The sequence below is a fragment of the Oncorhynchus keta genome, chromosome 6, assembly GCF_023373465.1.
Source record: "Oncorhynchus keta strain PuntledgeMale-10-30-2019 chromosome 6, Oket_V2, whole genome shotgun sequence".
NCBI lineage: Eukaryota > Metazoa > Chordata > Actinopteri > Salmoniformes > Salmonidae > Oncorhynchus > Oncorhynchus keta.
Genome location: NC_068426.1, coordinates 10883571 through 10897185, shown reverse-complemented (window position 1 = coordinate 10897185; position 13615 = coordinate 10883571). Strand labels below are relative to the sequence as shown.

General features: G+C 44.3%; 1 protein-coding gene across 47 annotated transcripts in view; it reads left to right on the top strand.

The window, feature by feature from the left end:
- Positions 1-8677: 8677 nt before the first annotated feature.
- LOC118384930 (A disintegrin and metalloproteinase with thrombospondin motifs 2) overlaps positions 8678-13615 on the top strand; it is a 104872-nt gene continuing 99934 nt past the window's right edge. For all 47 annotated transcript variants that reach the window (XM_052520659.1, XM_052520649.1, XM_052520638.1 and 44 more), the window contains exons 1-2: positions 8678-8841; positions 9955-10379. In XM_052520659.1, the coding sequence (XP_052376619.1) occupies positions 8757-8841; positions 9955-10379 (510 nt within the window). In that variant the 5' untranslated portion in view covers positions 8678-8756. The remainder of the gene's footprint in view (positions 8842-9954; positions 10380-13615) is intronic.

Sequence of the window (13615 nt, the reverse complement as noted above, 5' to 3'; positions counted from 1 at the left end):
CGAGCCAGACACCTAGGTATTTGTAGTTATCCATGTATTCTAAGTCAGAGCTGTCCAGAGTAGTGATACTGGATGGGCGGGCAGGTGCGGGCAATGATTGGTTGAATAGCATGCATTTAGTTTTATTTGCGTTTAAGAGCAGTTGGATGCCAAGGAAGCATTGAAGCCCATCTGGAGGTTAGTTAACACAGTGTCCAAAGAAGGGCCAGAAGTATACAGAATGGTGTCGTCTGCGTAGTGGATCAGAGAATCACCAGCAGCAAGAGCGACATCATTGATGTATACAGAGAAGAGAGTCGGCCCGAGAATTGAACACTGTGGCACCCCCATAGAGACTGCCAGAGGTCCGGACAACATGCCCTCCGATTTGACACACTGAGCTCTATCAGAGAAGTAGTTGGTGAACCAGGCGAGGCAATCATTTGAGAAACCAAGGCTGTTGAGTCTGCTAATAAGAATGTGGTGATTGACAGAGTTGAAAGCCTTGGCCAGGTCGATGAATACAGCTGCACAGTAATGTCTCTTATCGATGGCGGTTGTGATATCGTTAAGGACATTGAGCGTGGCTGAGGGGCACCCATGACCAGCTCGGAAACCAGATTGCATTGCGGAGAAGGTACGGTGTGACTCAAAATGGTCAGTAATCTGTTTGTTAACTTGGCTTTCGAAGACCTTAGAGATGCAGGGTAGGATAGATATAGGTCTGTAGCAGTTTGGGTCTAGAGTGTCTCCTCCTTTGAAGAGGGGGATGACCGCGGCAGCATTCCAATTTTTGGGAATCTCAGGCGATACGAAAGAGAGGTTGAACAGGCTAGTAATAGGGAACAAAAAAGAAAGAAATGGTCCAGATTGTCTAGCCCGGCTGATTTATAGGGGTCCAGATTTTGCAGCTCTTTCAGAACATCAGCTATCTAGATATGGGTGAAGGAGAAATGGTGGGGGCTTGGGCGGGTTGCTGTGGAGGGTGCCGGGTAGTTGACCGGGGTAGGGGTAGCCAGGTGGGAAGCATGGCCAGCCGTAGAGAAATGCTTATTGAAATTCTCAATTATAGTGGATTTGTTGGTTGTAACAGTGTTTTCTAGCCTCAGAGTAGTGGGTAGCTGGGAGGAGGTGCTCTTATTCTCCATGGACTTTACAGTGTCCCAGAACTTTTTTGTTTGTACTGCAGGATGCAAATTTCTGTTTAAAAAAGCTAGCCTTAGCTTTCCTAACTGCCTGTGTATATTGGTTCCTAACTTCCCTGAAAAGTTGCATATTACGGGGGCTATTCGATGCTAATGCAGAACACCACAGGATGTTTTTGTGCTGGTCAAGGGCAGACAGCTCAGAGTGAACCAATGGCTATATCTATTCCTGGTTCTACATTTTTTGAATGGGGCATGCCTATTTAAGATGGTGAGGAAGGGACTTTTAAAGAATAACCAGGCATCCTCTAATGTCGGGATGAGGTCAATGTGATTCCAGGATACCCCGGCCAGGTCGATGAGAAAGGCCTGCTCGCAGAAGTGTTTTAGGGAGCGTTTGACAGTGATTGAGGGGTGGTCGTTTGCTCGCAGACCCATTACAGATGCAGGCAATGAGGCAGTGATCGCTGAGATCTTGGTTGAAAACAGCAGTGGTGTATTTGGAGGGTGAGTTAGTTAGGATGATATCTATGAGGGTGCCCGTGTTTATGGATTTGGGGTTGTATCTGGTAGGTTCATTGATAAATTGTGTGAGATTGAGGGCATCAAGCTTAGATTGTAGGATGGTCGGGGTGTTAAGCATGTCCCAGTTTAGGTCACCTAGCAGCACGAGCTCAGAAGATAGATGGGGGCAATCAAATCACATATGGTGTCGAGGGCACAGCTGGGAGCAGAGGGTGGTCTATAGCAAACGGTGAGAGACTTGTTTCTGGAGAGGTGGATTTTTAGAAGTAGAAGCTTGAATTGTTTTGGTACAGAGCTGGATAGTAAGACAGAACTCTGCAGGTTATCTTTGCAGTAAATTGCAACACCGCCCCCTTTGGCAGTTCTATCTTGTCGGAAAATGTTATAGTTAGGAATGGAAATGTCAAGGTTTTTGGTGGTCTTCCTAAGCCAGGATTCAGACATGGCTAGGACATCCGGATTGGTGGAGTGTGCTAGGGCAGTGAATAAAACAAACTTAGGGAGGAGGCTTATAATGTTAACATGCATGAAACCAAGGCTTTTACGGTTGCAGAAGTCAACAAATGAGAGAGCCTGGGGGATGGGAGTGGAGGTAGACACTGCAGGGCCTGGATTAACCTCTACATCACCGGAGGAACAGAGGAGGAGTAGGATAAGGGTACGGCTAAAGGCTAACAGAACTGGACGCCTAGTACGTTCAGAACAGAGAGTAAAAGTTTTGCTGAATTTGACACACAATTCACAATTCAATTCTTATTTTTAACAATCCAATGGTCATGAAGGGATGTATCTTATCATTCTATGAACTTGGTGTCCGCACGTTTCAATGAATTCCCTTTCAGGGGCCCATCGAAAATTATCTGCGGTGGAAGATAACAGAATATAGCCTGCCATGTGAGCCATGTGCGTAGTAGCAGTGAATTTATACCGCACTGTCACATAATATGACAGAGATTGTAAAGGCATGGAAAGTATATTTTAAATGCTACAGTGGCCAAATCTTCACATGTACAAATGTAGGATCTTAATTTGAAAATAATCCTGCAGGACCAGGAAATGTGAGTTACTATGTGAAGTATAATTAATGGACATTTTTGTAGGCATTGATACATTTTTTTGGTGAGGGGAAAGTCACGCCTAACATTTTTTTGTGGAAATTACAAACTTCAGAAGCCTTTTTAAACCTCAAATACACTACACATTTTAAATGTCCTGCATTTCAGGGAAGTTCTCCTGCAATAGGGTGATCCAATTAAAATCCTACACCTGTAATAAGAAGAGATGTGTTGTCTGCTTGGGTGGGAATAGCAGTTCTACTGTATGTTGGTTACTGTCATAATTCAGTCAAACGTAAAAGTAATTCACTATAATTTTTCTGTCACGTTCTGACCTTAGTTCCTTTTTTATGTCTTTATTTTAGTTGGTCAGGGTGTGAGTTGGGGTGGGCATTCTATGTTGTTTTTCTATGTTTTGTTCTGTTGTTATATTTCTATGTGTTTGGCCTAGTATGGTTCTCAATCAGAGGCAGGTGTCAGTCGTTGTCTCTGATTGGGAGCCATATTTAGGTAGCCTGTTTTCTATTGTGTTTTGTGGGTGGTTGTATCCTGTGTTAGTGTTTTCACCATATGGGACTGTTTCGGTTGTTTGTACTTTTGTTATTTTGTTCAGTGTTCTGTTGATTTATTAAATATATCATTATGGACACTTACCACGCTGCACATTGGTCTGATCCTTGCTACTCCTCACCTGAAGAAGAGGAATTCCGTTACATTTTCTAAACCATTGAAAGCTATTTTCAATTCAACTTGAAATATTACTGAACAAAAATTAAAACGCAACATGTAAAGTATAAGTCCCATGTTTCATGAGCGGAAATAATAGATCCCAGAAATGTTCCATATGCACGAAAAAAGCATTTCTCTCAAATATTGTGCACACATTTGTTTACATCCCTGTTAGTGAGCATTTCTCCTTTGCCAAGATAATCCATCCTCCTGACAGGTGTGGCATATCAAGAAGCTGATTAAGCAGCATGATCACAACACAGGTGCACCTTGTGCTGGGGACAGTAAAAGGCCACTCTAAACTGTGCAGTTTTGTCACACAACACAATGCCACAGATGTATCAAGTTTTGAGGGAGCATGCAATTGGCATGCTGACTGCAGGAATGTCCACTAGAGCTGTTACCAGAGAATGTAATGTTAATTTATCTACCAAAAGCTGCCTCCAACGTTGTTTTAGAGAATTTGGCAGTACGTCCAACAAGTCTCACAACCGCAGACGACATGTAACCACGCCAGCCCAGGACCTCCACATCCAGTTTCTTCACCTGCGGGATCGCCAGCCACCCGGACAGCTGATGAAAATGTGCGTTCGCACAACCAAAGAATTACTGGATAAACTGTCATAAACAGTCTCAGGGAAGCTCATCTGTGTGCTTATTGTCCTCACTAGGGTCTTGACCTGGCTGCATTTTGGCATCGTAACCAACTTCAGTGGGCAAAATGCTCACCTTCTGGATTCAACTGTACCGGGAAGATGGCAGACAGCGTGAATGGCGTTGTGTGGGCGAGTGGTTTGCTGATGTCAACGTTGTGAACCTAGTGCCCCATGGTGGCGGTGGGGTTATGATATGGGCAGGCACAAGCTCCGGATAACAAACCCAATTGCGTTTTGCATACACAGAGATACCGTGATGATATCCTGAGGCCCATTCATCCGTCGCCATCACCTAATGTTTCAGCATGATAATGCATGGCCCGATGTCGCAAGGATCTATACACAATTCCTGGAAGTTGTAAATATCCCAGTTCTTTCATTGTCTGCATACTCACCAGACATGTCATCCATTGAGCATGTTTGGGATGCTCTGGATCGACACGTACGACAACATGTTCCAGTTCACACCAATATCCAGAAACTTCGCACAGCCATTGAACAGCCTGATCAAATCTATATGAAGGAGATGTGTCGCACTGCATGAGGAAAATTGTGTTCACAACAGTTTTCTAATCCATGCAAAAATGTATTCCCAGTCATGTGAAATCCATAAATTAGGGCCCAATTAATTTATTTCAATTGACTGATTTCCCTATATTAACTGTAACTCAGTAAAATATTTAAAATTGTTGCATTTTCATTTTTTTCTAGGTGTGGTTTGCAGTGTTTCCCTAAGGTGCCATGGGTGAACAGTGTTATCCCCAGTGGCTGCAATGTGGGCTGTAGGAAGACAGTTCATCTGAACATCACTGATGTAAGTGTGGAAAACCACCTGGGTAATTGAATAATTTATGATTCTATCCCAAACAATCCATCAGTGGCCAGGAGAGTTAAGGGCTTTGGTGGCCAAATCACAAGTAATACAACTTGCAGACAGCCTGAGTTGGTCTCAGGGGTAAGTGTCAGATGATGGAGTGGAAGACATAGCCCCCCTTGGCTGTGTAGATGGAGCATGTGAGGAGGGGGACAGCTGGCATAATGGAGTTGGATGATTCTGGATATCTATGTGGTTCATTCTAGAACCAGCCATCTCCCTGCTCCATGGGCTTGGAGCCCCCCAGTCTAGGGCCAGCAGCCTCCCTGCTACATGGGCTTGGAGCCCCCCAGTCTAGGGCCAGCCTCCTCCCTGCTACATGGGCTTGGAGCCCCCAGTCTACATGGGCTTGGAGCCCCGCAGTTTAGGGCAGCCTCCCCTGATCCATGGGCTTGGAGCCCCCAGTCTAGGGCCAGCCCCCCAGTCTAGGGCCAGCCTCCTGAGCCCATGTCACTCCTCTAGAATAGTGACCTCCCTAGGGACACTGCTAAGCAGTCCTCTAGTCTGTAGCTCAGTTGGTAGAGCATGAAGCTTGTAACGCCAGGATAGTGAATTCCATTTCCCCCTAAAATGTAAGCATGCAGGACTGTAGGTCACATTGGATGAAAGTGTCTATCTAAAATGCATTTATTATTATTATTATTATTATTATTATTATTATTATTAGTAGTAGTAGTAGTAGTAGCAGCAATACTAGTAGTAGAAGTAGTAGCAGTAGTAGAAGTAGCAATAGCAGTAGTAGTAGTAGCAGTAGTAGAAGTAGCAATAGCAGTAGTAGTAGAAGTAGCAATAGCAGTAGTAGTAGCAATAGCAGTAGTAGAAGTAGTATCAATAGCAGTAGTAGTAGTAGCAGTAGTAGAAGTAGCAATAGCAGTAGTAGTAGCAATAGCAGTAGTAGAAGTAGTATCAATAGCAGTAGTAGTAGTAGCAGTAGTAGAAGTAGTAGCAATAGCAGTAGTAGTAGTAGCAGTAGTAGTAGTAGTAGAAGTAGTAGCAATAGCAGTAGTAGTAATAGCAATATTATTATTATTAAGTAGTAGTAGTAAGTAGAATGTAGCAAGTAGCAGTAGTAGTAGTAGCAGCAGTAGTAGCAGTAGTAGTAGTAGTAGTAGCAATAGCAGTAGTAGTAGTAGTAGCAGTAGCAGTAGTAGTAGTAATAGTAGTAGATGTAGCAGTAGTAGCTATAGCAGTGGAAGTGGTCCTCTAGTCTGTAGCTCTGATGGTATCAATGATAGTTGGTTGTTTCCCCCTGAACATCCGTAGTAATGTAGGCATGCATGCAATGTAAGTCACATTGGATAAAAGTATCTGTCTAAATTGCATTATTATTATTATTAGTAGTAGTAGCAATAGCAGTGGAAGTAGTAGTAGTAGCAGTAGTAGTAGTAGTAGAAGTAGTAGCAATAGCAGTAGTAGTAGTAGCAGCAGAAGTAGCAATATTATTATTATTAATAGTAGTAGTAACAGTAGAAGTAGTACTAGTAGTAGCAGTAGTGAATGTAGTAGCAGTATTATTAGTAGTAGCAGTAGTAGCAGTAGCAGCAGTAGTAGCAGCAGTAGTAGTAGTAGTAGTAGCAGCAGTAGTAGTAGTAGCAGTAGTAGTAGTAGCAGTAACAGCAGTAGTAGTAGTAGTAGATGTAGCAGTAGTAGCTATAGCAGTGGAAGTGGTCCTCTAGTCTGTAGCTCTGATGGTAGAGCAAGGCGCTTGCAACGCCATGATAGTTGGTTGCATTTCCCCCTGAACATCCGTACTTAATGTAGGCATGCATGCAATGTAAGTCACATTGGATAAAAGTATCTGTCTAAATTGCATTATTATTATTATTATTAGTAGTAGTAGTGGCAGTAGAAGTAGCAGTAGTAGTAATAGTATTAGTAGTAGTAATAGCAGTAGTAGTAGTATAGTAGTAGTAGTAGCAGTATTGGTGGTGGTAGTAGTAGTATTAGCAGCAGTAGTAGTAGTAGCAGTAGTAGCAGTAGTAATAGTAGTAGCAGTAATAGTAATAGTATTAGTAGTAGTAGTGGCAGTAGAAGTAGCAGTAGTAGTAATAGCAGTAGTAGTAGTAGAAGAAGCAATAGTAGTAGTAGTAGTAATAGCGGTAGTAGTAGCAGTAGTAGTAATAGTATTAGTAGTAGTAATAGCAGTAGTAGTAGTATAGTAGTAGTAGTAGCAGTATTGGTGGTGGTAGTAGTAGTATTAGCAGCAGTAGTAGTAGTAGCAGTAGTAGCAGTAGTAATAGTAGTAGCAGTAATAGTAATAGTATTAGTAGTGGTAATAGCAGTAGTAGTAGTATAGTAGTAGTAGCAGTATTGGTGGTAGTAGTAGTAGTAGCAGTAGTATTAGTAGTAGTAGCAGTAGAAGTAGCAGTAGTAGTAGTAGTAGCAGTAGTAGTAGTAGCAGTAGTAGTAGTAGTAGTAGTAGTAGTAGTAGTAGTAGTAGTAGCAGTAGTAGTAGTAGTAGTAGCAGTAGTAGTAATAGTAGTAGTAGTGGTAACAGCAGTGAAAGTAATAGTAGTGGTAGTATCAGTAGTGTTAATCATATCACTTGGGCTCCCGAGTGGTGCTGCTGTCTAAGGAACTGCATCTCAGTGCTAGAGGCGTCACTACAGAACCTGGTTCGATTCTGGGCTGTATCACAACCGGCCGTGATTGGGAGTTCCATAGGGTGCAGCGCCGTCCAGGTTAAGGCTTGGTCGGCGGAAGGCCGTCATTGTAAATAAGAATAAGTTCTTAACTGACTTGTCTAATTAAATAAAGGTTAAATAAAATAAACAAAATTGTAGAAGCAGTAGTAGTACTAGCAGTAGTAGCCGTACCATTAGCTGTAGTAGTATTATAAGTAGTAGTAGTTGTAGCAGTAACAGTACTACTTGTAGTAGCAGTAACAGTACTACTACTTGTAGTACTAGTAGCAGCAGTAGTAGCAGTAGCTGTAGTAGAAGCAGTAGTAGCAGTAGTAGCAGTAGTAGTAATATAAGTAATAGTAGTAATAGCAGTAGTAGTAATAGTAGCAGTAGTATCAGTACTAACAGTAGTAGTAGTAATCGTAGTAGCTGCAGTAGTAGTAGTACTAGTAGTAGTCGTAGTAGTTATAGTAGTAGTGGTAGTAACAGTAACAGTGCTAGTAGAAGTAGTAGTAGCTGTAGTAATAATAGTAGCAGAAGCAGTAGCAGTAGTATTATTATGATTAGTAGTAGATGCAGTAGTAGCAGTATTAGTAGTAGTAGCAGTTGTAGCAGTGGTATAAGTAGTAATAGTAGTAGTAGCAGTAGTCATAGTAGTAGCTGCAATAGTAGTAGTAGCAGTAGTAACCGTAGTAGTAGGAGTAGTAGTAATATCTGTAGTAGTGATAGTAGCAGTAGTAGTAATAGTAGCAGCAGTAGTAGTAGTAATAGTAGTAGCAGTAGTAGTATTAGTAGCAGTATTATTATTATTAGGTTATGCTCCACAGACCATGGAAATGTCATTGGGTGATGGGAAGTGCTGGTTGCCACACCGATATGTCTTATGCCCATTTGTAAAGTTTGTAATCGATTTAAAGTGGGCAAATATTTGAGCTATATCGTTATCAATGTTCCCTGTAAGTGAGAATGTGACATTTAATAGCAATTGAGAGAGTGGATGTTTTTCAGCTGTCACTGTGAACACTATCAAAGATCGAGAGAGAGAGAGAGAGAGAGAGAGAGAGAGAGCGCTTTAAGATCTGTTCGGGAGGGTTAGGGGCTGGTAGATCGTTTATCTAGAATCTCAAAGTCCGCCTCTATCCTGTGCGGTCTTTTTCTTCGGACCTGCAATGGATGTGACGACTGGATTTGCATTATTTATCATTTTTCTGCAACTAATTCACGCGAATGGACTTTATATATCCAATAGCATAGGTATGTGGGATTTGTGATATTATAGGCTACGTTTAATACAGTTGTGTAAAGCTTAACCTAGGCACCACGGTTGAGAATATGTTCTGATCACGATTCGACTCTTGATGCACGTCAATTTCACAGAGGTTATTTCGTAGCCCAGAAATGTTCAATAATATTTGACAGAAACATAAATATCCTGGAGTTGGGCTCTGTAGTTTGTTTATAAACAATGCAGTGTCTCAGTAAGGTTTCCCTTTCTTTTGCATGACACCAACTTTTTCCACATTTATTTTGCATCCAAACACAGTTTACGTGCGCTCAAATTCAGCATGTAAAGAACATTCTAATAGCAGATTCATCATGCACTATTGATATGTCGTGAATTTGCTAATTTATAGTTGAAGTTTTTACAGCAGTTAGGCTATTAGTTTGCCTAACAACAACAACGACCTCTCCAAATAATAATTTACATTGTGACTTGTAAAATAAATGGTTGGAATTAAATTAAACTTGACACTTCAATTTAATTAATTTAAATACGATCTCGATTATTTCAAATTGACAGCTTTGAGCATCATACTGTCTTGACGCGTGCTTCCCTGCGTCACCTACTGGGTGGGTCACTGCTTCCAATCTAAACAGAAGTGAACAAAAGTGATGGATACAGTCGTGTGTAGTCTTGTTGTAAACATAGAATTATTTGAAATTCCTAAAGAATGATAGTCTGCCTGCCTACCTACGGTGTAAAACGCATGCTCATCTGCGGCGCGCGGGGATCGGGCGTGAACACTTTGGCAATTGGCACACCGAAGTTTAAAACGCTGTTTGATAGGCCTATCGTCCAGGTTTCGTGTTGCCTGTGGTTTATTTGATATGGTAGGGAATATACCAAAGTCAGTTGTGGCTGTAAAATGTCTGATCTATATTATTCACAGATTCACATTGCATGATGTCATGTTTATCAAGTGAGACCCAGCATATTTATTTATTTACCCATGCTATTTAGATACCAAAGCTGTACCTGCTTGAGTGTGTGTGTGTGCGTGCTTGTGTGACTATGTGCATCTGAGCTCCTATGCATGATTGTGTGTGTATTGATCAGTGTGTGACTGTCTCTCCCTTTGCACACAGAGTCTCTGCAGCATGTCCTGAGGGAATATGGGGTGGTGAGGCCTGTGAACACTGACGCAGAAGGCCGCTTCCTCTCAGGTGCTGTCTCCGCACCTCAGCTGGACAGCCAGCACCAGCAGGTCTACAGACGCTGGAGGAGGGAGGCTGCAGCCACCTCAGACCGCAACCATGGAGACCTGGAGGAAGGAGATGGCACCGCCAGGCACAGGGAGACACTCTTCTACAACGTCACTGTGTTTGGCCGGGAGCTTCACCTGCACCTGCACCTCAACTCCAGGCTGGTGGCCCCCGGAGCTAAAGTGGAGTGGCATGAGGAGGGCAACCAGACCCGCTACGAGCCTCTACTGGAGAGCGACTGCTTTTATGTAGGAGAGGTCACCAACGTCAGGGACACATCCGTCGCTCTCAGCAACTGTGATGGCCTGGTAAGTGCTGCATTGTTGAGAAATGTATCCCTCATGTATAGTTATTAACCTGCTAGTACGCCTGTAGAACGTATTAGGTAGCTTCAGTTGATCGACAGAGGGGGAAATGCCATAGTAATGCAGACGGTTAGACTGAGGTCATCCAAGAGGCAGGAGAGATTGAAAAGTGGAACCACTGCCCTGGTAGATTGTTGTGGTTGTGTATCACTGCACAGAAGGACTGAGGATATTTTCCATGTAGGCAGATGTTTTTCATAAGGTCTGCATCAAAATATAGGATTGTAAACAAAACGAAAGCTGTACTCTCATAATGAAACAAACTTCTCCCTGCTTGGCATTGCAGGTTGGCCTCCACCAGGCAGGGTGGCAGTATTCAGTATGCAGGTCATTGCTGATTGGCCTCCACCAGGCAGGGTGGCAGTATTCAGTATGCAGGTCATTGCTGATTGGCCTCCACCAGGCAGGGTGGCAGTATTCAGTATGCAGATCATTGCTGGTTGGCCTCCACCAGGCAGGGTGGCAGTATTCAGTATGCAGGTCATTGCTGATTGGCCTCCACCAGGCAGGGTGGCAGTATTCAGTATGCAGATCATTGCTGGTTGGCCTCCACCAGGCAGGGTGGCAGTATTCAGTATGCAGGTCATTGCTGATTGGCCTCCCCCAGGCAGTGTGGCAGTATTCAGTATGCAGATCATTGCTGGGTGGCAGTATTCAGTATGCAGGTCATTGCTGATTGGCCTCCACCAGGCAGGGTGGCAGTATTCAGTATGCAGGTCATTGCTGGTTGGCCTCCACCAGGCAGGGTGGCAGTATTCAGTATGCAGGTCATTGCTGATTGGCCTCCCCCAGGCAGTGTGGCAGTATTCAGTATGCAGGTCATTGCTTATTGGCCTCCACCAGGCAGGGTGGCAGTATTCAGTATGCAGGTCATTGCTGATTGGCCTCCACTAGGCAGTGTGGCAGTATTCAGTATGCAGGTCTCTGTGCTGTTGGAGGTGGGAGGCCCAGGGGAGGTTTTAGTGCCTGGAGGCTAACACTTCATATCTCAAACAGCTGCTTCATCCCCTCTCCCTCCCACCCTGCAGGAAATAAACCACGTCTCCGTATTAATGATCACATGAAATAGTTTAGCCGAAATCCCCTCTGTTTAATTAAATATACTCCTTAGAGACACACACACTAATACTCTCTCAAGGTAGGTTTCAGACAAGTCTGCGTTTAGAATTAGCGATAAACAATTTGTTAAAAAAAGACACCACTGTGATTTTCTCTATTTACACCATGTTGTTTCCCCATGTCCCCTGGACTAATCACTCAGCAGTGCTAGGATCAGAACTGTCCAATAAACAGGTCCAGATTGCAGTGTCAGAAAACAACCATCAAGGGAAAGACTGGTCTTCAAACACGGACAGTCTCATTGGCGAGTGTCTGTCCATGAGTGACTTCAATTACTAGCTTCAGTTGATCGACAGAGGGGGAAATGCCATAGTAATGCAGACGGTTAGACTGAGGTCATCCAAGAGGCAGGAGAGATTGAAAAGTGGAACCACTGCCCTGGTAGATTGTTGTGGTTGTGTATCACTGCACAGAAGGACTGAGGATATTTTCCATGTAGGCAGATGTTTTTCATAAGGTCTGCATCAAAATATAGGATTGTAAACAAAACGAAAGCTGTACTCTCATAATGAAACAAACTTCTCCCTGCTTGGCATTGCTGGTTGGCCTCCACCAGGCAGGGTGGCAGTATTCAGTATGCAGGTCATTGCTGATTGGCCTCCACCAGGCAGGGTGGCAGTATTCAGTATGCAGATCATTGCTGATTGGCCTCCACCAGGCAGGGTGGCAGTATTCAGTATGCAGGTCATTGCTGATTGGCCTCCACCAGGCAGGGTGGCAGTATTCAGTATGCAGATCATTGCTGATTGGCCTCCACCAGGCAGGGTGGCAGTATTCAGTATGCAGGTCATTGCTGATTGGCCTCCACCAGGCAGGGTGGCAGTATTCAGTATGCAGGTCATTGCTGATTGGCCTCCACCAGGCAGGGTGGCAGTATTCAGTATGCAGGTCATTGCTGGTTGGCCTCCACCAGGTCATTGGGGCCTCCACCAGGCAGGGTGGCAGTATTCAGTATGCAGGTCATTGCTGATTGGCCTCCACCAGGCAGGGTGGCAGTATTCAGTATGCAGGTCATTGCTGGTTGGCCTCCACCAGGCAGGGTGGCAGTATTCAGTATGCAGGTCATTGCTGATTGGCCTCCACCAGGCAGTGTGGCAGTATTCAGTATGCAGGTCATTGCTGATTGGCCTCCACCAGGCAGGGTGGCAGTATTCAGTATGCAGGTCATTGCTGATTGGCCTCCACCAGGCAGTGTGGCAGTATTCAGTATGCAGGTCATTGCTGATTGGCCTCCACCAGGCAGTGTGGCAGTATTCAGTATGCAGGTCATTGCTGATTGGCCTCCACCAGGCAGGGTGGCAGTATTCAGTATGCAGGTCATTGCTGGTTGGCCTCCACCAGGCAGGGTGGCAGTATTCAGTATGCAGGTCATTGCTGATTGGCCTCCCCCAGGCAGTGTGGCAGTATTCAGTATGCAGGTCATTGCTGATTGGCCTCCACCAGGCAGGATTGCAGTATTCAGTATGCAGGTCATTGCTGATTGTCCTCCCCCAGGCAGTGTGGCAGTATTCAGTATGCAGGTCATTGCTGATTGGCCTCCACCAGGCAGTGTGGCAGTAGTCAGTATGCAGGTCATTGCTGATTGGCCTCCACCAGGCAGGATTGCAGTATTCAGTATGCAGGTCATTGCTGATTGGCCTCCACCAGGCAGGATTGCAGTATTCAGTATGCAGGTCATTGCTGATTGGCCTCCACTAGGCAATGTGGCAGTATTCAGTATGCAGATCATTGCTGATTGGCCTCCACCAGGCAGTGTGGCAGTATTCAGTATGCAGGTCATTGCTGATTGGCCTCCACTAGGCAGTGTGGCAGTATTCAGTATGCCGGTCATTGCTTGTCGGCCACAGGTCATTGGTACTGCAGGCCAGGCATGAGTACCACCATTAGCAGACTGCAGCAGACCAGCAGCAAAGTGGAGCTTGTGTACATAAAGTGTCTCAGAGAAGGAAAGAGTGCTGATCTAAGATCAGGTCCCTCCGTGTATTCATTATGATCTAAAATATCAAACTGATCCAAGATCAGTACGCATACTCCAAGATTCTTTATGAATACGGGTCCAG